This window comes from Cladophialophora immunda (assembly GCF_000835495.1).
Source record: "Cladophialophora immunda strain CBS 83496 unplaced genomic scaffold supercont1.3, whole genome shotgun sequence".
NCBI classification, from domain to species: domain Eukaryota; kingdom Fungi; phylum Ascomycota; class Eurotiomycetes; order Chaetothyriales; family Herpotrichiellaceae; genus Cladophialophora; species Cladophialophora immunda.
Window position 1 is genome coordinate 2,428,302 of NW_015622543.1, and position 24,144 is coordinate 2,452,445.

The 24,144-nt window shown below is 55.0% G+C and overlaps 5 protein-coding genes across 5 annotated transcripts; 3 read left to right on the forward strand and 2 right to left on the reverse strand.

The window, feature by feature from the left end:
• Positions 1 to 73: 73 nt before the first annotated feature.
• PV07_05313 (uncharacterized protein) lies at positions 74 to 926 on the forward strand (the record flags this gene model as incomplete). Its single annotated transcript, XM_016392197.1, has 3 exons — positions 74 to 442; positions 499 to 666; positions 732 to 926. The coding sequence occupies 3 exons, from the start codon at positions 74 to 76 to the stop codon at positions 924 to 926; spliced, it is 732 nt and encodes a 243-aa protein (XP_016249716.1).
• Positions 927 to 1,759: 833 nt separating this feature from the next.
• On the forward strand, positions 1,760 to 3,670 carry PV07_05314 (uncharacterized protein; the record flags this gene model as incomplete). Its single annotated transcript, XM_016392198.1, has 3 exons — positions 1,760 to 2,375; positions 2,432 to 2,561; positions 2,614 to 3,670. The coding sequence occupies 3 exons, from the start codon at positions 1,760 to 1,762 to the stop codon at positions 3,668 to 3,670; spliced, it is 1,803 nt and encodes a 600-aa protein (XP_016249717.1).
• Positions 3,671 to 7,141: 3,471 nt separating this feature from the next.
• On the reverse strand, positions 7,142 to 11,257 carry PV07_05315 (uncharacterized protein). The gene is made up of 3 exons (XM_016392199.1): positions 9,087 to 11,257; positions 8,871 to 9,018; positions 7,142 to 8,812 (listed from the first exon to the last, which is right to left on the reverse strand). The coding sequence occupies exons 1-3, from the start codon at positions 10,997 to 10,999 to the stop codon at positions 7,856 to 7,858; spliced, it is 3,018 nt and encodes a 1,005-aa protein (XP_016249718.1). The 5' UTR covers positions 11,000 to 11,257; the 3' UTR covers positions 7,142 to 7,855.
• Positions 11,258 to 20,146: 8,889 nt separating this feature from the next.
• Positions 20,147 to 20,816, forward strand: PV07_05316 (uncharacterized protein; the record flags this gene model as incomplete). The annotated part of the gene is made up of 1 exon (XM_016392200.1): positions 20,147 to 20,816. Exon 1 carries the CDS (start codon positions 20,397 to 20,399, stop codon positions 20,814 to 20,816), a length of 420 nt encoding a protein of 139 aa, XP_016249719.1. The 5' UTR covers positions 20,147 to 20,396.
• Positions 20,817 to 20,883: 67 nt separating this feature from the next.
• On the reverse strand, positions 20,884 to 24,011 carry PV07_05317 (uncharacterized protein). The gene is made up of 3 exons (XM_016392201.1): positions 23,347 to 24,011; positions 22,908 to 23,291; positions 20,884 to 22,835 (listed from the first exon to the last, which is right to left on the reverse strand). The coding sequence occupies exons 1-3, from the start codon at positions 23,971 to 23,973 to the stop codon at positions 21,168 to 21,170; spliced, it is 2,679 nt and encodes an 892-aa protein (XP_016249720.1). The 5' UTR covers positions 23,974 to 24,011; the 3' UTR covers positions 20,884 to 21,167.
• Positions 24,012 to 24,144: the final 133 nt, after the last annotated feature.

The following is a 24,144-nucleotide window of genomic DNA, read 5'->3' on the forward strand; positions in this document are numbered from 1 at the left end:
ATCACTTCCGGCTCGACGTTCATCAACTCTTTGCCTGCAAACCAGTGGTCAACCCCTCGGTGATTTCGTGACCATGGCTTCCATCGTACCAGCCATGAAGAGGCAACTCTATCGAAACGTGGCTCAGACCGCCCGGGCTACTTCGAGGCAGTTTGCAACGACTACACGACTGCTACGACAAGGTCCCGGAACCGGCGAGAACTTCGAACAAGCCAACGACCCTGCTGCCCGAAAAGTGACTCCCAATGTATCCAAGACAAATGAGCTGCCGGTTGAGGCAAGGGGTAACCGCGATGCACCCCTTCAAGAGATGGTGTCAGAAGGAGAGAAAGCCAGAATAATGCAGGCTCCGAACAGGGAAAAGCCGTGGTCGAGGAGTCAAATGCCCCGAGAGCTGGCAATGACGGGCCCGCGATTTGAACAGACGATCATGGAAACTCAGGTAATGAAAATATGTACGTCTTTGGCGTCAGCGGATACTGAGATCAGCCTCTTTAGCCCCGGCCCTTCGCTGCGATCGAGCTCATTCACAAACAACCCGTCCGTTGGGTCAAGGACAAGAGCGTGGCCTGCGACGGCGGCGGTGGTCCCTTGGGTCATCCGCGAATCTTTATCAATTTGGACAAACCCCAGGTTTGCTGGTGCACATACTGTGGTCTACCATATGTAAGACAGCCAGCGCAAGGTTCCGTGGGAATCTGTAGAAGCTGACACACATCTCTCGCCAACAGGCCAAGGAAGAACACAAGAAATATCTCGAATCATTACCCTCGACGTCATATCCTCTTGCCCCAACGGGCGATCCGGCACAAGTCCAGATGCCAGCCACACCCAGTCAAAAGGGCGAGATTCAAGGTCATTACCCACTATTGAAGGGCGAGCATGAGGCAGAGAGTGTAGGCAAAGAGTCATTCGAGCAGAGATGATGGCCGACGTGACGCGACTACAAGGAAAGGGAGCATGATTGTACATATCGTTGGCGTGGGGACACCGGAGTGTGCGTGGACTTCCTTGAGGAACCTCGTTGACACTTTGATCGATCGCGGGCGAGTGAATGCGATACAAGGCATAAATTTGCGACCCAAAACAAGACCACCGTTCAACCCGACTTTGATTTGCGTTCCCAAATTGGCTTTCATTCCCTCTGGCCTTGCGCTTTGCTGTTGCCTGGCTCCTCAGTCGCAGTGACCACTTGCCAAGCACGCATCTGCTCGGGAAATGGCACTGTGGCCTCCAGATGTGTCTGCCCAACGAAGATCGGCGTGGCATCTTTGTGGGCCTTGTCTGAAGTCCAACGTGGTTGTTGATGGTGCGAGCGCAGTCACGTGACGGTTGTCGGCCTAAGGATGCGCCGCGCTTTGTCAAGGACTCGGCGTCATCGAGTTCCAGATCCGAGTTGGCCAGCAACAACCCCTTGACAACTCCTGAATTTCGTCCGGCCGGCGCGCTTCTTGGGAGGCTCCCTTCAGACTTCCCCCTTCGGGCGCATCTAGGCGTCACTCTTGGAAGCTTGATTCGTGCCGGCTTTGTCAATGATGGTCGGCTCGTTTGGTCCCGGCCCAGTCAAGCCCAGCAACGAGTCGCCCAAATGTCGACACTACCCCTCGCTTCGTATTTTAGTGTGGAGTGGATACGCGAGAAGTTTTCCACCTCGAGAAGGTATATACCGCCGACGTCTCTCGAAGATGTGCGGTTCCTTCGACGTGCTTTCGCCTCAAACGCTCGAACCTTACTTTTCAGATTGATTGTTTGAAACGCAATGGGTGTCCCAGAGGACGAACAGCCGCCCACGAGGACCATGCCAGAGGAGACATCAGGCAGGGAGAATTCTCCCCACAATCACACGAGTGGCTCCGTATCAGGCTCATCAACGCCGTCTATTGATATGGCCGAGAAGACACCTGTCGAGCAAGAAACCAGCGTCACGACCGACACACTGGCGAAGGACCTGGGGAAGGAGGAGCAGGTGGAGATCGAAGATGAGACCGAAGACTCGAGCAACTATCCCCACGGGCTGAAGCTCGTGACTCTGATTGTCGCCCTTTGCCTGGCCGTCTTCCTCGTCGCGCTTGATCAAACCATCATTGCCACGGCGATCCCCAAGATCACTGATCGCTTCAACAGCGTCAGCGACATTGGCTGGTACGGCAGCGCGTATTTCCTGACCAGCACCGCCCTCCAGCCTAGTTTTGGCCGCATCTACAAGGTCTTCCAGATCAAATGGGTCTTTCTCTCCGCCATCAGCGTCTTCGAATTGGGCTCTTTGATCTGTGCCGTCGCACCGTCCAGCACTACCCTCATTGTTGGCAGGGCCATTGCGGGCATCGGCGTGGGTGGAATCTTCTCGGGTTCTTTGGTCATTATTGCTCATTCCCGTAAGCCAATCGAAATACCTGGGTTATCGTTTCAAGCACTGACGACGGTGACACAGTCCCATTGATCCGTAGACCCATGGTTTTTGGACTGTTTGGTGCCATGTGGGGACTTGCCAGTGTTGCAGGACCTTTGCTTGGAGGCGTCTTCACGGACAAGGTCTCCTGGAGATGGTGCTTCTATATCAAGTGAGCGAGTTTCCACTGGATTTTTCTCATGGGTGCTGACGAACCAATTCAGCCTCCCTATCGGCGGCTTTTCCATCCTCGTCGTCCTGGTAGTGCTCCATATCCCTCAAGACCCCAAACTCTCCGAGAAGCCAATCCTCAAGCGGATTCTCGAGCTCGACCTCATTGGAGCGGGAATCCTCATTCCGGGCATCATCTGTCTGTTGCTGGCAGTTCAGTGGGGAGGCTCGACGTACGCATGGAACAATTCTCGGATCATTGGGCTTTTTGTCGGCGCAGGTTGCCTTCTAGTCCTCTTTGGCGTCTCCCAGTGGCGCTTGGGCGAAGCGGCGACCATCCCGCCGCGTCTTCTCGGCCAGCGTACTCTCATGGCCGCCTGCGGGTTCGTTTTCTTTTTCGGGGCCGGCATCTTTGTACTGATGTACTACCTCCCCTTGTATCTCCAAAGCGTCAAGGGATCCTCACCTACCCGTTCCGGCATCCAGATCTTACCGTTGATGCTCTCCACGGTCTTCACCTCGATTCTCGCAGGCATCCTGGTGACCATCATTGGCTATTACACCCCATTGCTCATCGTTGCAAGTGCGCTGATGACTGTCGGTTACGGCCTCATCAGCACATGGACCATCGACTCGCCCTTCCGCGAATGGTTCGGGTACCAGATCTGCGCGGGTCTTGGCGCGGGCTTTGGATTCAATCTCCCTCTTGTGGCGGTTCAGACGACCTTGCCGATGAAGGACATCCCTCAAGGAACTGTGCTGCTGATGTTCTGCCAGTCGCTCGGCGGCGCCCTTTTCATCGCCGTTGCGCAGTCTGTCTTCTCCAACGGTCTGGTCAGCGGCGTCGCCAAGTACGCACCCGACATCGACCCTCAGCTCCTCATCAACACGGGTGCTACTGCGATTCGCAGTGTGCTGGCAAAGATTGGGATGGAAGATCAGCTTCGCCAAGTGATCGAGGCCTATGTATATGCCTTGAAGGACTGCTACCGCGTAACCGTCGCTGTGGCAGGCGTGTCGTTCATCGCGACGTGCTTTCTGGAGTGGAAGAGCGTGAAGAAAGCCAAACAGGCCGGCGCGGGCGCCGAGGCCATGCCGGCTATGGGATAGATGGATAGAGGAGGTGTCTGCATCTTCGGGTCAATCTCAACTCTGTCGTACGAGCATGTACTTAGCTTGGTCTTTGGATGGCATTGCTAGAGCATTCCAAACTCTTGATCTTGTTTTCGAGCGCTGCTTCTTATATGCCAATCTGGACCGGGATACTCCAATCTGTGCCCTCGGAGGCAGAGACACATTATACATTAGGCGTGCCCAGCACCTGATAGGCGTTCGTCAAGTGGACAGCCGGACCAGCGGCAATGGCTTCCCGCGCGCGAATGGGTGGCTTGCCCGAGTCCAAGGACAACACCCCGACGTCATATCAAGTTCGTGATATGTGGCCATCTATTTCTTTGTTGGCTTTACTTCAAGTATCATCAAATAAAGACCCTACTCCAGATGAATTTTGGGGCCCTCTGTTTTGGGGCATACAGAAGCGGCACAAAAGTACCGACTGCAACGTGAGCGGCTCCTAGGCGAGCGAGAAGCAGCAATCCTTGTACCGCTGAGACTGGTGGCGTCGCCTCGCGCCGCGCTTGGAATCTTCAACCCTGTCGCAATCAACCCCTTGACCAGTACTCGGTACCTAGAAGGGGAACGGTATCAGGAACAAGAGACGCATCTTTGCATCAACTATTGTGTCCCCATTCGGCTTCTCTCAGTCCACTCGATGGAGTTCTGTGCTGCACGGCTCTCAAGGGCTACGATGCTCTCAGTCTAATCGTTTCCACGGCCTTCCTACTCGCACTGTTCTCAATGAGATGGCTTGCGTTAGCCGCTCGAACTGCTGACGACTGCTACTGGGCTAAGCATGGGTTTCTGACGCCTTTTGAGGCTGTGACTCTCTCCCTGCGCTCTCTCCCTCTAAGGGTGACCCCGACCATGGCCAATTGCTCTCTTCAACTGGCGTCTAAGAAGTTCCCTGGTCATCTCTGGACAAATTCCGTTCTCCTCATGGTCCCCCGAATTGCAGGCTTCGGGCACAGCCCTCAGACATGACCCATGGCTCTCTTTGATCCTTCTCGAAATCTCGACCTCAATTATTGGAAAAGGACTCAACCAAGACCTGCCAAGAAGATGGCCTTCTGCAGCTGAGGATTGCAGCGAAACATGCAGCGCGATTAATGACCTCATCTACCATCGGGAGAGGTACTCTCCCTGTTCGGTCCCATGACTTGGTCCTCGAATGGGGAGAGTGCTGCAGAAGGTCTCTGGGGGTTCTAGAATTTGCCTCGCATGGCAGCCGCCTGCGTGCATTTCTGTCGCCCTGGCTTCTCTGTACGTTTCTTTTGCGCTGATGTACCAGGCGGTTATTGCCCTAACCTGATTAGGGAGGTTATCCGGCTAGTTTTTACACGCCGGCAAGTCAAACTGCCGTGCGACCGTTCCCACTAGATAGAACAATCAATCAATTCATGAAGTTAGTTCTACAGCGGTACTGTGAACTGGATCTTTAAAGTCGCTCCCCGAACTCGACTTGTCAATCGTTGTCACCCAGGCAACTGCAGTGGTTTTCGATTCCCTCCCTTTCTTCGACAATGACCATGATCTATTCCAGGCCTGAGCACCTCCTCGGATCATCGGAGTTCGAGAACGCAAAAGGGAAATGTTGGTACCAACTAAGCCAGCGTAACGGCTACCGACTCTGCCAAAATCGTGTCAATAAGGATGATGTCCATCGCGGCGCCACGCTCCTTCAGGAGATCGAAGATGGTCATTTCATAGGTGTCGCGCTTGACCATGCCCTCATGGAATTGCTGAACCTTAACTGCTGCATAAGGGACCACAGAAAGGGAGGAGACGAAAATTTGAAAAGGCAAATATGCAGTCGATGGAAAGACCAGCTGTCTACGACGGAGTGCAATGCCCGCAACCACGCAGTTGAGCAGCCCTCCTCCACCGTGGCTGTCACCGCAACAAGCAACTCGAACAGACCCTCCACTCGGTCCCAAACGAAGAAAGAGAAGGATGTTTCCACGACCCAGGCCCCAGCCCACAACTCAGAACAAGGTCCCTGCTTCGTCCATCGCCAGAGGGCACACCACGAATTGTCACATCTGATATTTGACAGATTGACTCGCGACCTAACGAAGAACTGTCTAAAGGATGGATGCGTATACACCTATACAGATGAAGCGTCAGGTTTCAAGAAAGTCGGTTGGACCCAGTACGGCGTCTCGGAAAGGAGGGAAAGGACGGAGAGTGCATGCAAAATATCCACGCAACCAGGATACCAGACCGCGATTGTTCCCCACCCCTATCACATTGAACAGCTCAGCCTTCTTGAGCTTGAGATGATAGGTTTACGGCGAATGCTGTTCTGCAAATGCCGCAAAGTCCATCGTGAATGGTTCAACGACAGTGACCAAGAGGTGGAAGAGGTCGTTCGCACGTGGACGGAATGGATGGTACGCGGCGAACCCTATGAGGGCAAAAAATTGAAGCCACTATGGCGCGAAATCATAGAGGGCATGGAGAGCGCAGACCAAGAAATCACTGGCAGAGCTCTGGTCGACCGGATTCCTCAGAGCCACGTTCCAAAGGCTGTGGAAGAGATACAAGAACATGGCCTCGAGGAAGACTTTGGGGACGCGCCAACGCTTCTTGAGTCCCTAGCCGACGACACGGTGCCTACGCCTGCCAAAATCCCGACCAGCGATGATTCCTCGTCGCCAGAGATGCCCGCGCCACCCAGCAGGGTGAAAGGAACAAGCAGCACAGCAACCCGGCCGGCATTCGATCCCAGACCGGAACCGACCTCAACTTCCCGGACCTCTGGTACTGGGACAGCGCAATTACTATCAGAGATGAAGGCGCTGCAAGACCAGATGGTGTCCCAGGTGGAGATTCTTGCACAGCATTGGCTACAGCTTTCACCATCCGAGCTCGAGATGATTGCACGGATACAGCACAGTTTGGCGGCCTCCTACATGCAGATGGACAGATTCCTTCGGTGGAATTCCCAGCCCCGATCGTTTGCCTTGTCACCGCGAATGAGGCCCCAACCCCGATCCTATTCACCTTCCACGTTCCGATCACCACCACCACTCCGATCCTCTGTCCCCGTTTCCGTTTCCCGTTTCGGCACCGTTGCTGCATGAGCTATGATGATGATGATGATGTGATGGGGAGATGTTTGATGTTAGGGATACCCTTGTATGAAATGTGTGTGATGTTGATGATGCAACCGGGGAAGGGGGATGCACGGTGTTATTAGAGTTGGCCATGGGCTTTGGGAGCTGGAGTTCTAGGTTTCGCGAGTGGTGTCTCCAATGTGTATTTCACAGTTTTGGCAGTTCTCGCTTCGCAATTCCATGTCTATCGATCCATTGAACAAACCCATTAGCCTCCTGATTGCGAGAACTCGGTCGTCCAACATGGTACGTGCTCGGCACTGACATCTAATGTACGGAGCAAATACCTCGCACGGACGTGTATATGCATGGTAGCTAAGTTCCTTTCAAAAGTTCACCTGTGTACCCGGGATCCTTGATAGAACAATCTTCGAATGGTATATATAACTAACTAGTCGATCGAGAGGGATTGGTTTAGTCAACAAACTAGACCTTTCCCCCCCAGATAAAAGGACGAAGAAAAAGGCTGGCCCCCCAAAGATATCACAAAAAGCTCCAGGACGGTCCGTATTTTAGAGTGTGCCGCTTGCCAGACCATGATAGAATCCCCTGTCTGTTGTGTTCCTCCCTCCCTTTCCCTCAGTTCCTTGCGCCCAGAACAGCACCAAACCGGCGGGATGGATACAATTCACACACAGACAGACACAGCTCTTTGAATCGGGGGAAGGCGGGATAGGATATATACAGGACAGAGGACATTGTTCGCCCGCTGCTCACCGCTCACCGCGCCGACTGCTTTGATCCACTTTCCCAGAATGGCGGCCAACAACAGCAATAACACAAAATAGGAAAATTGTGCTGAATACCAGGTGTGAAGAGCCTGTGCATAGATATAACATTGACATTGTGTGTGTGTGAGAGTGTGTGCAATTGTAGCCTGTATCCCACACCAGTGAAGAAAGTTCTTTATACATTGGACCGCTGAACCCATTTGCTCGCTCTCGCATCGTTTCCTCCTCTTGAGTGTTTGTGCTGCGTCTTTCATCCTCCCTCCTCCCCCTCCATTAAAATTTCAACATGCGTGCCATATATGCTGGGTACTCCCATTGGGACGGACCGTTTAGTGCTTGCCCTTGTGCTTGAGGGCGTAGCGGTGGCGCTCGAGGTCTCGCTTGATGCCGGCCTCGTAGGTGAGCTTGCCCTCGCCGCCGCCGTTCTGGTAGCTCGAGTAGGCGTTGCACTCGTCCTGGAAGCCCGAGCTGGTCCAGTAGCCGTTGGCGTTGATGGCGTCGGGCTGCTCGATGTACTGCAGGCCCATACCGCCGTCGGCGTGCCAGATGATGTGGCAATGCATGATCCAGGCGCCCGGGTTGTCGGTCTGGAAGCCGATGACGGTCCAGCCGCTCTGGGCGACGCCGCCGGGTCCCGCGAAGCCGTACAGCAGCGCCGTGTCGCGGCGGCACGGGTTGGCGAAGTTGAGCGACGTCACCTGGTCGGCCGTGAAGACGCCCTTGCCCTGGCCCAGCACCGAGAAGTCGTGCCCGTGCAAGTGGATCGGGTGCGACGTCTGGAAGTTGTTCTGGATCACAAAGTACACCCAGTCGCCCGCCGGCCCGTCCAGCACCACCGCGTTTGAGTACTTGGAGCTGTTGAACGACAGCGTCGGCAGCTCCGCCATGGTCTTGAGCGTCGGGTTCTCAAAGTCCACGCTGACCGTCTGGTTGCCCAGCACGGACGCGCTGTTGCCGTTGAGGTCGAGCAGCCCGCCAAAGTACCAGCGGATGATGGACCCATAGCCGTCAAATACCTGGGACCCGCCGTTGCCACCGGGCAGAAGCTTCGCCGTGTCAGAGAAGTCATCGACGCTGCCGCCGTTCTTGCTGACGAAGGGGACCAGACTGGCCAAGGGCTCATCGCGGCAGTCAGACGCCGGCGTGATGCTGAGAGTCTCGGACGTCGGGGTGCCGCAGGAGCCCTTGTAGGTGAAGACCGGGTTGGCAATGCCGAGACCAGTGTTGACGTTCTGCTCACCGCAGCCGGTCTGGGTGATTGCGCGCATGTAGTATGCTCCAGGAGTCTGGATACGTGGAAGTGGTCAGAAAGACGAAGCTACAAGTCAATTGGGGGCAACTTACCTGGTCCATCTCGACAATGACGTTGTATCTCTGTCCAGGGTTGACGTAAAGGCTGGTGGTCGTGTATGGCACGATAGGAGTGTAGTCGGAGCTGATGACGGTCATCTGGTGGTAGTCGAAGTGCACAATGAAGGAAGACTGGGCCGAGCTGGATGACGATAAAAGTTAGCACCCTTCAGTTACCCCGCTATTAGGGTATTCAAACGGACTACGTACCTGTTAATGATGCGGAACAGATGCTTCTTGCCCGGCTCGACCGTCCATTCGGTGGCCTTGCCGGCGGTTCCATCTGGAGACTTGTTCTGACCGTTGACCATGTAGTTGACGGCGGCAGGAAGAGGTCCTCGGAGTCGGGCAATGTTCCACGCCATCTGGAAGATGGTCTGGCTGAAGACTTCGTCAATCATGACATGGCCCATGTCGTAATCATATTCGGCCGTCGCAGGTCCGTGGATGATGATCGGTCCTCGGATACCTCCACCGTATTGAGACAGGGTGTGAGAGTGGTACCAACCGGTTCCATAGGTCGATGCGATCCATGTGTAGGTACGTTGGCCACCGTTAGGCGGGATGGCGCATTCGGTGACGCCAGGAACACCGTCTTGGTCGTTGGTGCCAAACTGGCGAATACCGTGCCAATGGATAGTGGTGGCGTTGTCGGTCAGTAGGTTGATAACAGTAATCACGACCTCGTCTCCCCAGTTGACCTCGATGGCAGGACCAGGGGTGCCACCGTTGATCGCAAACGCCGGTCTGACAGTTCCATCAAAGTCGATGTCGGCATCCGTGATGGTCAAGGTGAAAGACTTGGTTTGTCCGGACGAGTACGGCACCAGGGTATCATCACTGACAGATTTGCCACACCACTGGCTACGGTCATCTGCTGTGTTATCTGGGCAGCTAGTTTGTTCAGGCAGAGCAGAGAGCGTCTGAGACGGCGCGCACGTAGAAGACGAAGTAGTGGTGGCGCTGCGGCTGGTGGTGCTTGTAAGAGTTGCAGTCGTGGTGATGGTGGTGCTGCTCGACGTGGTGACAGGGTCAACACTGCTAGAGGTTGTGGTAGAAGTGGGATCTGCGCTGCTGGAGGTGGTCGATGCCGAAGACGTGGAGCTTGTAGGAGGATCGCTGCTTGTAGAGCTGGACGAAGAAGTCGAGGTACCAGCGGGATCTGCAGAGCTGGTGGAGGATCCAGAAGATGTGCTGGTCGACGTTCCTGCAGGAGGGTCTGCGGCAGAGCTGGTGGTGGACGACGTCGTTCCGGGACCAACTGGGGGATCGCTCGAGGTTGTGCTTGCAGAGCTGGATGTTGTCGCGGGATCAACAGGGAGGTCGCTCGTAGTAGAGGTCACCGAGCTAGAGGTTGTCGGCGGGTCAACTGGAGGATCACTCGAGGTCGAGGTTGCCGAGCTGGATGTCGTCGGAGGATCAACTGGAGGATCGCTCGAAGTCGAACTAGCAGAGCTGGACGTCGTCGCGGGATCAACAGGGAGACCGCTTGTGGTTGAGCTGGAAGTCGGAGGATCAACTGGGGGATCTGTCGAAGTCGAGCTTGCGGATGGGCTGGTTGTGCTCGAGCCTCCTGCGGGAGGATCGGTTGAGCTCGAACTGTCACCCGGCGCAGACGACGAAGAGGTTGGGGTGCCATAGTCACTGGTCGAAGTCGGGCTGCCAGCAGGGCTGGAGGAACTCGGGCTTCCATACGGGCCTGACGAGCTTGGTCCACCGTGTGAGGTCGATGAGCTGGGGCCTACGTATGGGCCTGATGAGCTCGGGCTGCCAGCAGGGCTAGATGAAGAAGTCCAGGTTGCCTGGACAGATGAGTGCGGCCCTGAGGAATGATGGCCCGTGGGAGATGATGAGCTGGGGCTTCCAGAATGATTGTGTCCGCCGTTACCATTTCCCTTGCTAGTTGGTGACACCTCTGACCCCGTGCTTGTCGGTGTGCCCGTCCAGTCTTGCCATGGAGCTGTAGGATAGTCGGGCCCGCAAGTCCATGCTTCTGTAATCGGACACACAGTGATCGTTCTGGTTGTGGTCACCACCACGATTTCGTCGATATCTGATGCTTTGCCAAACCAGGCGAGAGTCTGCAGCGGCAAGAATGCCGCGGCATAAAGAAGCGACCGCATAACAAGATCTACAAAAGGAGTGACAAAATGAAAACGAGAGGACGAAAGCAAAAGCTTTCAAAAAAGTCACGGTGCTGAAAGACGAATGTTTGAGCAGAAAGAACAAGACCAGGAGGAGGCCGGATGTCCTCTTCAACTTGTAGCAGAATATGCCGGTTCAACGTCGGATCAGCCCATGGCGCCGGAGTCTCGCTTGCAAGCAAGCCATTTGAGACGCCGCATTGCATGACTTCGAGGCCCGACTTGCCTCTTTCGAAGGCCCTCTTGCGGCAGAGAAAAAGAATCGTCTCCACCCGGGCTGGGAAGGTGCCAGGAAAGCCAGGGGCTCACAGCTGATATCAGTCAAGCCGTGGCTGACCTGCACGGTTTGACTTGTGGAGCAAACAGTCTGGTCGACTGGGGAATCATGTAGGTGCGCCGCGGCTCAGGAGATTAGGGCCGCGCAGGGAAAAGGAGAAGCCAAGGGCTTCGACATGATGCATGACGAGAGGCGCCCACGTTCTGGTGGTGGAAAGACTGAGTCGTGGGATAAGACAAGACAAACTTACGAGGAGGGAGATTAGATCTCGCAAGCCCAGAAGGGCCAAGGTCTTGTTGGACTGAGACACGTCAGGCGGGGGGCGTCGCATACGGGACTTCGGAAACCGATAATGCCAGAACCAAGCTTTTCATCCTCTTAGCGAAGACGGGCGAGACCATTCTCGTCCATACTCGCACTGTCCACATGGTGGGAGGCTGCCTCGGACCTGTCACTCATCCGGAGTATACACACTCTGCTGTGTCACAGAAGGATAGATAGAGATTCTCTCTTCCTTCCTCTGTGTCGCCCGTCCTCCTGACGAGTCCGCCTGCTCGAGTTGCCGTGTGATCTCCATGATGACGAGTGGCTTTTGGTGGCGGACTCCCCATGAGGTGCCGCAAGCTCAAAAGGAACAAAAGAGGGAGGCTAGTGCGGGCGCGAAACCTCTTTGCTGAGTTTGCTCACTTCTCCCCCTGAGTCGATGTTGCCTATCGCGTCGCGTAGTAGAGCCCCGCTAGTCCCAGAGGGGATAAACCTTAGGCCCTTTCTGGACACACTAAGGGGCAAGTGGGGCCAAGGGGTGAGCCACGTTTTTGTCCTTCTCCCAGAACATCCCTGTCATATTTCAGCCTCGCAACTTCAATTTTTTATCCGTTTAGCCGAATGTCTAATTAAGGACGCCAAACTTCATCATGTGGAAACGAGTCTCTCGCCAGCCTCTCTCGCCGTGGACGCCGTGGTTCCGACAGAACCGCCTCTTCCAGCAGCCTCTTTGGTCATGTCCTGCGTCGAGGGCAATAGTTGCAGGGAGCAAGGAGTGCGAAGTAGAATTGATTGATAGCGACAGCGTCAGGATCTTGGATCTGGGCGGGAAAAAGGTTCGCACGCGGACGCCTCCAGATGCGAGGCACCCAATGTGCGGAGAGCACGTTGGGATCAACGTCGCGGGCGGCTTGAGCTATGGATCTTTGCAGCTCGCCCTGATGCAGCTCGATGGACTCTCGCGCGCGTTGAGACGCGTCTCTGTAGAGCAAGCAGCCGTTTGGTTTGATCACCACAACATTTCACGGTTGTCGAACGTGATCCAGCGATCCTGGGGAGAGTGATTGCGTTTCCTGAAAGGCATGACGTCGAGGTGGGCGTTGCGCTGTCTGATCACCACCTGCGCGTTGATAGGAGCGTCGACTAATCGTGCCAGTAATTCCTCTTGAGCCCTGACCGAAGCACGACAACCTGCCCATCCTCGAAGATCTCTTGAAGGTCTGATAATCCTCGTCCCAGGACTTGCCCAGGCATGCCGTGATCAGCTTTCTCCCCTTGGCCAAATCTCTGGATTGCACGTCAGGCGTAATCAGGGCAACGTCACCACTGCTGTTCTGGAAGGATCATGGAGACCTCAGTGGAGGGTTCGAAGTCATCCCCTCCCGTCTAATTTCTCCATGTCGAATCTCTTTGATAACAAACTCAACCACGCTCATCATTGTACCCTCGAATTGCATCATATTCCAGCGAGATATGTAGGTTCAAGAGCAAGTGGCAGTGCTTTACGTGGAAAAGATTAGGAGTAAAAGTCGAAGCAGTTCAACCTTTGCTCGCAGGCGACCTTTATTCATGAATGGGGCTTTTATTTGTAGTTCAACGTGGTAGTATTCTATCTCTCTTATGGAATTGTCTGAGCTTGACACGATGGCAACCTCATCGCCATTGAATATCATTTGGCAACCATAGAAATCGCGTGTCGTCGATGGTTGCCGGTATCACTTGTTTCCCAAGGTCGGCTCGCGACGCTGGGTTCGTCGAAGTGTGAATAATGGGTAGGGTAGTAGCACGGAGTTCAAGCAAGCGAGTGTCCGTCTCCCGGTCCCCGCCTACCGCGCAGTGATGACACCATCCATCAAGTGGAGAACAGAGTCCCCTTCGCCGTGTGTCCTCGCACAAGCACACGGTTTTGTATGTCGTACAGTCCAGGTCTAGAACCTGGCAGGCTTTTCGTAGACACGATCACAATAGAAGCATTGAACAAACTCTTCGAGGACGAGCAAGCTGAAAGAGAGTAGGAATATCCCGAGGCGGGAAGGGGGGATGGTCCTGGTCGCTACCCATGTGATGCCTTTCGGCTGCCCGTAACTCTATCCGTCACCCGGCTCCTAAACGGGTTAAAGGGTCAAGTTAGAACGACATAAGATTACTCCGGACTCCACGGCGCTTCCCGCACAAACCTCCAGCCTTTTACCGAAAGCCTGTTGCAAGATAGAAGTGCTCGAAAGTACGCATTGAATCCTTTGATAGAATCCGTGGGACAGAACTGAACAGTCAATTTCGTTCTGCAATATTGCTATGTGATCTTTGATAACAGCCTTGCGTGGGCTACAGGCTCCTGCACCATTGTCTGAGGAGTGTTTCGCGTGAGAGAGGGCCAGAGAGCGTCAAGTGTCCGTGGTTTGCTGGTCGCGGAAGCTCTGGGGCCGGCCGACCCCGGCCAGGAACATCGGCAAAGACATTTAGAGATACGGATGGAGAGTCACAGACAAGGCTGATTCTGGGCTCGAGCCTGTGCGGGGGTTTAGAGGACTACGGGGACGAGCCCACAGCAGCTGATGCAGTGGAACAGTGATAGAAATCCTCGGGAATGGTCAGAGAAGTCCGGAGAGCGAGTCAACGAGAAAATATAACTCGATTGAGGTCGGCGGCCAAGACTGCCCTGCATAGACTGCGCTACGCATGAACCACTTGACGGTGCGCATTTGGCTTCAAACTCAGGGACTCCAGCCGTCTCAGCATCGCCCATCCTTTCCTCAAGTCCGCTAATCATAAAGCGTGCTTTTGATTCTTCAAAAGACAAAAAAACAGAGGGGCTGGAAATCAATGTCATTACTCTAACAGCTCTTTGGTGACCACTGCTTCCATCTCCCCAGGAGTCCACCAGTCGCTGTCCACGGATACAGCCGACTCGACGAACGCCAGGAGGCTCTCCCTCACCATCTCTCTGGTAGCATCCGACAAGCGCACTTCAACGCTCAACAGGCGCGACAGGAGAGCCATTTGCTCGGGATCTGACCACCCCTTCATGTCCGGTGACATGCCGATCGCATACAGAAGGTACGACGGGCCGCTGTCTAGCTCGACATCGCACCGGTCGAATTTGCGCCGTATCGCCCAGTACTGGTAGGTCAGTTCTTCCGCAGAAGCGCCTTGGAGGTCGAAGAGAACGATATGCAGGAGCAGGATTGGCATGATTGGCCGGACAATGTTGGGCACGTTCGCCGACAGGGTCCGGTAGGCCGGTGTGTCAGGCAGGAACAGGCTCAGAGGATGGAGGTCGCTCGGTGGGTGGCGTTGTCTGTAGATGGCCATGGTGTGGAAATTCTGGTAGGCGCCGATGAACTCGAGAGCGCAAAACCGATCCCACTGGGCTTGAGTCAGTGCTGCCTCTGCAATGGGCAGCATCAGTCGGTCCGATTCGTCCAGCAGGGACGATTTCAGGTGGACCGAAAACCGAGTCTTCATGGCAGAGATCTGTCCATTCGACAACATATCCTCCCTGTCAATAGTTAGCGTGTCGATGATGATGATGGGCTGTGCGCCTTGCAACTCCTATCGACAACCGAGCCAGGGTCAGTGTGTCTAATAGTGCGCCCTTCGACTCACCATGTCATTTCCCACACCAGGGCCGGAGAGTAATGCGCAACGTCCCAGCCGTGTCGACGTTCCAGCGCCGCCCGGAGGCCACGACAATGCAGATAGAACGAGTTGCGTGCCTGCTCCTTCGTCACATCGGAGCTTTCTCTAATGACCGACTCGGTCGCGCAGATGCAGGCCATGGCTTGGAGGAGCCCATCGCTCGGACTCGCCGCTTCGGCTTCCAGCCTCGTGCGGAAGTTTTGTAGGGTTTTCAGATAGCACTTTTCTGCGAATATCCTTTCTTCTTTTGTCGGCGTCTCGATCAGAGCGCGGCTCATCGCCGCAAAATGGACAGCGACGGCCAGCATGAGCGGGTTGCCTTGCATCACCGGCCAATGCATATCGCGCGGTGGAAACCATGTCTTCTGACGACGTCTCCCGAGGTGAGGTATGCAGTCTCCTACGACTGTGAATCAAGTCAGCTTTTCGTGCGAGATCAAGCACCGGAGACCCTCAGATCATACAATGGGACACCATGATGCCTTCGGTTCGGTCCAGGTCAGCAGCCAATGTTTTGAATGGATCGAAATGGCCTTGCAGAAGATTCTGGGCGTCTGCCAACGGAACCATTTGCTGTTCTGTCGACACCACAATGGCCGTTTCTTCAGACCTGCCATTCTTTGCGCGCTTTTGGCGCTGCTGACCTGATTTCCGATTGCGCAGAACGAACGAGCGGATTTTGCCCGAATAGTGGGAGCCCTGCCCAGGCAGGAACACAAAGTGAGCGCTCATGGCTTCTGCCCGCGATTTTCCAGGTGGAGCCTCTGAAGTGGCAGTCACTCGAGAAATCAGTGTAGTACGTGTCAAAAGGCCACCTTATACAGCGACCGTTTCGTCAATGACAAGCTGGTGTTTAAGCCTTGGTCGATATACCGGTGAAGGAAACCCCGCTTTTGCGGTCAGTTTGGGGGAGGGGGCGGGTATTCGGGTGTCCACAGTCGTCGAGGTCAGATCAAGTCAGCAAGCACAAATCACCCCCGAAACATCCAAAAATCCAGAGCTTTGATTCTGAACCTGTCATTCCCTTAGCAGGAAAAGGAACGAGGGCGGACGGTGCTTTCGTTGGAGAATGCTCAAGTCGCCGCGGGCGCGTGCGATCCCCGTGCTTGACTCTGCAGGATTGAACCCAAGCACAAGTAGCGCTGGTCGGAATTCCAAGGCTAGCAGGTCCAACTGTAAGAGTGGTTCGTCCATTTGTTCTGCCTGTGGTCCGGATTGGAGGATAGGAGCTCTTTCTTGAGGAAAGAACAGCAAGCCAAAGGATTCCGGGGCTTGCTTGACTAAGTAATGTCGTTAGCTCTTTCAGTTAGGCACTCCATTGCATGGGCGTTTGTCAGCCTGATTCGACGGCCTCTTTCCCTCTCACGGCATGGTCGAAGGAGCAGCAGTCAGAGCATGCCAATCGCCAGCGAGACACGTCATCAACAAAAGTTCGCCGAACATGTTGACCCCCGTTCTTCCCATGTCCAGTGAAGAGCAGTTTCGTTGCCGAGTCGCCTCGGTCGGCGTGCCGGTCTGCTCCATGGACGCTACATTCAATGGTCTCTCAAAGTCCGCAGGCACCGATGCTGTCATGGCGAGCGCAGTAGAAGTGCTAACATCCAAGGACTCAGGGCTGGCGATGCCAGCATTGTCCGTGGAAATCTGGTATCTCAATCCGAGGGTCGAAACTGGAGGCTTTTCAATCGAGTGTGTCCGCGTGATGCCTGGACAAGTCGAGGTTATATAACTTTTTTTTCTTCTCAAAGATGATATGGTGGACCGCCAGGCCTAGACCTGATGGGCAGCGTGTGGCAATGCGTGGCATGCAACGACGATCGGGCTGCCGGCCCAGATTCCATCATCATCGAAGACATTCGTCGTGGTGAGAAGACATGAGGACGCACTCGATCCAGCAGCTTACGTTAGTATATGTCTTCCCCGGAAAACGGGCTGGGCAGGGTGCGTGGAGGACATCTCTGGAGATCTGGGATTCGGGACGTCCTAATATAATATCCATTGCCGCTGGCGTCAGCGACTACGGAGCCCTGCTCGTTCTTGGCTAATGGCAGGGCCATCTGGGCGCCCGCGTAGTTTCCTATTCCGGGCAATCCTTTTGATCAGACTATTCCACATCGAGGCAATCCTTCTTTTCTATAACATTGACCGCAAATGTAAACATTGCTACGTAGATCAGACCGCGATCACACTGTTCAGACCCGTGAGCCGGGTTTCTCTGGGACTGTGAAAAAACAGATATAGACTGCAAGTACTTTGATCGAAATGGATTGTCCGCCTAAGGAAAATCCTCTGCTTTTGCCACACCACAGCCATGTCGTCAACCACATCCCATAAACAGCTGCATCTGATGCGTTCTTCGAGCACACCCTATAGTCAGCTACATTACGATAGCAAGGTCTACCAACAAAGCAACACAAGCCCTGCTGCGTGGACAGGACAGGCATCAAGTTACGACGCCTCGTGCTCGTCAACCAGCACGCCAAGCTCAACTTGGGCGAATAGTCCTTCCTTGGGTGACATGCGATATGCGGGCGCGGATCACTCATACGGAGAAGAACAACTGCATTGGGAAGATGACTCGATGCAGGAATATCTGGTATGATGCCCTGTTGAGGAAATGCACCACGTAGCTTATCGTAAGCATTCAGGACATGGCAATCCCTGCTTCTCACAGCAATCAAGTTATGGGCGCGGGCGACTCACCAAGATGGAATTCCATCTACAGTTCCAGCCCTGCATACGGCCAACCCGACCAGAGTCCCCTAGTGGACTTTGACGTGTCTTCCCTGAATGGCTCAAAATCACGGACCCCGGAAGCCATAGAGAAGCGGAAATCGCAAAACCGAAAAGCGTGAGTAGTAGTCCCCCTATCCAGCAGTCTTTGGATTGCTATCTCTATCAAAACCGTGTTGACTTTGACCATTCAGGCAACGGGCATACCGTGCTCGCCGCGAAGCACAAGTCCAGAGGCTTATTGATGACCTTAACAATCTGCTGCAGCGCTGCAATCAGGACAGGCTGGAACAGGAACGTTTACGTCAAGCTCTCGCGAGACTCAAGCATGAAAACGAGACGCTGAAACGACTGCTGAGAGCTAGATAGACTCAACGGCTCCAGATCTGGTGGTTGCTGGGTGGTTGTACTAATTGTGAGCCGAATCATTGTAATCTGCATCCCAACCAGAAGACGGGGAAGGCTTAGGACAAGGGGAAAACACGGAGTAGATTGGACTCTGGAGCGGAGTTAAAAGTCCTTGTATTCTAGCATCTGCGCCTTGGAGATCAGCTATGTAAGTCTATGCGGAATGAACCTGTTGTCATCGGACCGGGCATTGTTGCCAGCCTCAAGCTTCGCATTGCCACCGCCCAAAATGTTGATATGTGGCAAATGTAAAAGGATCGCAGGGAGTAAAGATGTCGGGCATAAGCGAGATGCACACTCTCGTTCCACGGTACCTGAAAGCCGGCAGATCCTAGTTTAGAAGCCCTTTGGGACAGGATTGTAGGGCATAAGTCTGGCACCGAAGTTTGCCCAAACACTCTGACCAGCCGGGGGCTTGTAGATGGTTCGCAGGGAGATTCTTACCTTATGACGACCTACGGAATGTGATTCAATGTAGAGGAGGAGGGTGATGGACAAGGAAAAACAAGACGACGTGCCTTCCCAGAGTTGCAACTTATCTCAACACGTTCAAGCTTGAGGGGCACCCCTTCTCGGACTCGAAAGCGAGGCGCCTCTCTCCCAAAGTCTCAAAATTCGGCCATCAAGAGAAGTAACAGGGTTCAGTGTGGGCTGTGTGGACGTCCACACGCGCGATATGGGTCCAAGCTCCACAAAGAGGCCATTTCGGCACCCCGTCCAAGCTGGCGCCAACCAATAACAACAAGACCGATAGACGCCGCATAGCATGCACGACATAGGGACCTCGGTGGGGGGCCGTCTCTGCTCGTACCGTGCATCTGCGGCGTGGTCAGTGCACCCGTGCTGCGGGTGCTCATGTCAGATGGCCGATCTTGACCAACGGCAGCGTGCATCGGTAGACCGATCCGACTGCGCTCTCGCTAAGGCCATGCCGTCCTTGATCGCGAGCCCCAGATTCGGGGATGGTGAAATCTTGGCGTGAAGGGAATCCATGTCCGTCTTCGGTTGGCTGCTGTCCGACATCAGCTCTGTTTTGTCCGTGTTTGAGGCCTTTGGGTCCGCTCAACACATAGAGGGACCTCCAGCCTTCTCCCGAGTAACGTCGTGCTTCTGAGTCATGCAGCGCTTAGCAGGTCACGGAGCTGCCTGGCATCCGTCTCTGGAGTATTTGGCCATGCCATTAGGATCACGGCGGGGGCTCTCGGGAATCTTTCATGTTGCAAAGATCCATCCTCGGCGAAGGCACTGCTCAAGACGTGTAGCCATCATCCGAGGCTGTTTTATAAAAAAGTCAACATACCTAGAGAGTCGACCTCCCTCACCACACTACTGGCCTTGTAGGCATGACCTTCGTCCACCGCGGAATCTCCTTTGAGGGAATGTTACCCATGAAGTGCCGTGGGGTTGCGTGGCCCGATACACCGCTCCATCAGGTATCTTCCAATCCGATGGCGCTCCAATATCCACACATGACTTGGTTCAGGCGATAACATGGGTGGCTTTCGCAGGTTAGAGACGCTGGGTATTTTTCTTTCAAGCTGCTGTAGGCTGAAGTACTCGGCCGCGATATGCAAGTTGCTACAACGTGCTGCTCAACAGGCCAATCAGGTGCTGTTAATGATGATTGGTGGTCTCAAGTGCCGCCAAGGCGCTAGACACGGTAGTACCCCGAAGCGGCCCATTACTCGGATGGATATGAGCAAGCTAGTCCTAATACGGTGAATCCTCTCACCCCCTCGTAAGCTGTCGTTCACTATCCCCCAGTCATCGCTAGCGAGATTCCGGGTCCCTTCCAACTGACGCATCCAGGATCCGGCGGGAAATTTCCCTGCAGCCTGCCCATTGAAGCTGTGACGACACTGCAGCCAACAACCGCATATTAACGACAAAGTACTTCGTACTTGTTCCTTGCCGCTTGTCATCAACCTCATCCCACACCCGGCCGGCAATCCAGATTCTCGACGCACACATCTTCGCCCTAACTGAAACAAAAACCTACAATCCTCCATTCAAACCTCCAATCACCGCACCCTGCTCACCGTCGTCTCGCCAACCATGCCCATCTCGCAATCGCCCTACCTGCCCGCCGCGGTGGGCGGCTTCGGCCTCATGGCGGTCGGCCTGGGCATCAACGCGCTGTTCAACCCGCGCGCGGCGATCGCGCTGTTCCAGTTCCCGCACCCGGGCGCGCGGGCCAGCACGCGCGCCATCGAAGTGACGCCCGAGGGCCACCTGGTCGAGAGCGTCATGATGCTTGAGGGCGCGCGCACCGTCGCGCTGGGCACCGCGCTCGTCTCCACCGCGTACTTTGGCAGCCGCGCCGCCTTGACCGTCATGGTGTGCACCAGCACGCTCGTCGCCGTGGCCGACGGCTTCATCAGCCGCAGGCAGATCGGCGGCGGGGAGTGGGCGCACTGGGGGTTCGTGCCCGTCGGGGTCGTCATCGCGGGGCTGTTGAGTGGCCTAGCGGATTAGCTGTGGCGGTTGGTCCGATGCTCAGCTTGCTAAGCTAAGATAAGCTACTCGGTAAAGGGACGTTTGCCTCTTTATCTGGAGGGAGTGATGTTGAGTTGGTTTGCGATTTCTGGGAAGGATGGCTGTATATAAGATTGTCGCATTTGCTGCAAAGGGAGTTTTCAGAGGGTCATTTGATTTCGGAGGGTCACTCTCCACTCTGTCTAGAGCTTTGAAATTCTCAAAGGGGAAAGCATCTACTCTGCCATGGCAAGCGTATTCGCTCAAGGACAGCTATTTCGCATGGAAACAATGCTCAATTTCCGCCTCGGATCCCTGCTCGGGATTTCAGGGAACTCTGTCCGTCGAGTGCTACATTGGCCTTGCATCCCACTCCGTGCCTCTGGCAGATTTAACCCAGTCATACCAGTTCACCTCACCGCCCAGATCTATATTGGCATCGACGGAATCCACGTCCCAGTTGGAGAATACATCGACCGAGGGGTCAGCGTCCGCCCATAGCCAAGGGTAGAAACCAGGCCCCATGGTACGACCATCTGCCCACTCATGCGGGACCGTAGAATTGGAATTGTACGATTGCTCCTGAGCCTGATTTGAGGCCAATGCGCCGAAAACATCCGTTGTAATCGGAGGTTTAGGCTTGTTGGGATTGGGAACGTTGAACTGCTGTCCATTCGTACCGAGATACGGCGTTTCGACCGGCACGTGGAAATCCAGATCCCCAAGGCCACCCGAAGGAACAAAGCCGGCAGATAATGGTTGAGTGTAGATTCCATGTACGGTAGGGCCGGCAAGTCCCATGTTAGGGGCTTGAGATGCGTATCTCTGGTCAGGGGGTTCCGTCGGCATGGCTACGAGCTGCCGCCATCGCTCACGGAAGACGTCGACACTGGATCCGGCTGAGAACGGACCAGAGCTTGCGGGCACCGGGTTCTTAATATCCTCAATTTCTAGCATTGCAGCTGCCTGTGGATCTGCTCGTAGCCTTTGGAGTTCGGCGTCGCGATGCTTCAGGGCTTTGGTCATCAGCTTTCGTAGCGGAATCCAGATGCGAAGGTTCTTATCTGTTAGGGCCTGGGTTGGGATCAGCCATTTGCTGTGCAGGGCAACCCAAGCCCTTTCGACCGTCGACGACCAAGGCCGTTGTGAGATCTCGATCAGGAGATACACAATGGCGTGCCAATGAGTGTGGCTTTGGTAAAGCCAACGCCAATGTCGACATGCTTGTTCGGTATTCAGGGCATGATTGTACTCTGCGACCTCGATGGCCGAGACCAGTAATTTGATTCGTATCTCGTCCGAGATGTGTTCGCCTGGTGTGGAGAAGAGGGCAGGGAGAAAGACGATGAGCGTCATCTTGGCCATGACCATCCGTGCGACGGTGACGGCGACCCAGTAGGCAATATTGCCCGATTCAAACGTGTGCTGGAAGTACTCCTGTTCGAATTTTTGATAGATCTCGTTCAAGAGATGGTTCTGGTGCTCAAGACCTGCCACGCCGTCACCGGCACTCAAGGTCATCATCTGCCTCATGACATCGACGATTCCAGCGGAGATGCGTGCGAATGTCATATCAGTCACGCCATAGCGCTCTGTGGGCGTCAGCTTTGACTCAGGGTGGATGTCTGCATCGTTGATGTTCAAGGGGATTTTCGTGTCGAAGCTGCCGTTCACTATCGTCAGATCCGTCCCTTGGTCCTCGGACGCTCTCAAATCCAGTCTGCACAGAGTCCACCAGAGGCGTCTCCGCATCTCAATCTCGAACGGGGCCTGGTGCTTGAAATGGACTCCATCCCGCTGCAAGCCCAGGAACTGGGCCATTCTGATGACGAGCCCAGTCATCATCCACACAAACCTCGGGCTGTCATGTCGTCGAGCGAGACATAGAAAGAGGGCAAATGCCTGAACTAGGGCCAGGTTGGGGACGGTCAGGAAATCAGCCTTAGCGAGGCAATGCTCCAGGCCGAGTCGATACTTGAGACTCAGCTCGGATTTTGGAGCGCCGAAATGGGTCATGACCTGCCCAGGAAACATGGTCAACACGACTCACACATGGCCGACCGGCAACGTCACAGTCAAGGGAAGTCTCACATCGTCTTCCTCCATGGAAGTCACAGCGGCGTACGAGATCGAGAATATTAAGGCTTCATCAGAGGGTGTGAGCTGAGTCGTGCGAACACTCTCAGGACCAGAGACCATCTTAGTGATGGTCGGTATATGGACGATTTGCATGAAGACATTTACATTTCTCGAGAAAATGTCGAGGATAGATGGGATCTGCGAGGGCAATGGGCGTAACTCGTGGAGATTGGGAGCTGAAGGAGCTAGATTGTGTCGAAACAAGAACGCATGGCGTTCTGACGGCGTGCGCTCGATTTCGAGGGAAGATGGTGCCCTTTCAGGAGATGGCTCATCCCACGAGCCGTCAGAGTCGTCTGCTGTCAGACCGAAAGCGTCCATATCCAGGCCATCGAGCTGCAGCAAAAGGTCAGCGATCCATCCGGCCACGAAAACAGGGCATTGAACCTACCTCGTCGTCGACCCGGGACCAGAAGGCGCTGCTCACATAGTGGCTACGACTGGCATCCTGGAGCACCAGGCGGCCAAACTGCCTGCGGATGTTGCTGATATCTGTGGCGGGTGATGACGGATTGTTCTCGTGCTCTAGGTCGCGATGCTGGGTCGAGCTTTCAGGGGAGTTGACTTCAGACGCGCTCCCGCCCGTCGAACTCGTCGCTGCTGCTCGAGCCTGTTCCAGCTGGTCACTCAGCTCCTTCACCAGATGCTCCAGATTGTGCAGTCTCTCCATGACTTTGTCCAGGTCCGCATTGGTGTCCTGCGGTGCAGAAGTGTTTGATGCTGGGGCCTTGTTGGTGAGATGATGGAGACGGCGCGCCCACCTCGGCGGGCGGTCGGCTGACGGAATCACACAGGCGATGTTTGCCCGGCGGCAATTGGAGCAGGGGGACTGCTTGTCACAGCGAACCTTGCGAGAGCGGCATACAAGACAACTGCGCAACTTGGATCCTGGGCCTTGGCTCGGGACCGGGGCCGTTGACGGAGGCCTGGCGGAAGCAGTCGCAGTCGCAGTCGCGGTCTTTTCGGCATTCGACGCGGACACAGGCCCCGATGCTGCCACTGACGACCCCTGCGACATGGCTGCAGTCGGGGCAATGGGCGCTGATATGATTCTGGCCGACGGGTGACGATGGGCGTGTAGCACGAAAGAGGGAGAGACGCACTGTTCGTCTGCTGGCGGGCTGTGGCTGTGGCTGGGGAGCCTGAAAGTAGCCGGATGCAGTTACGCACCGCCCATCACGGTCCATCT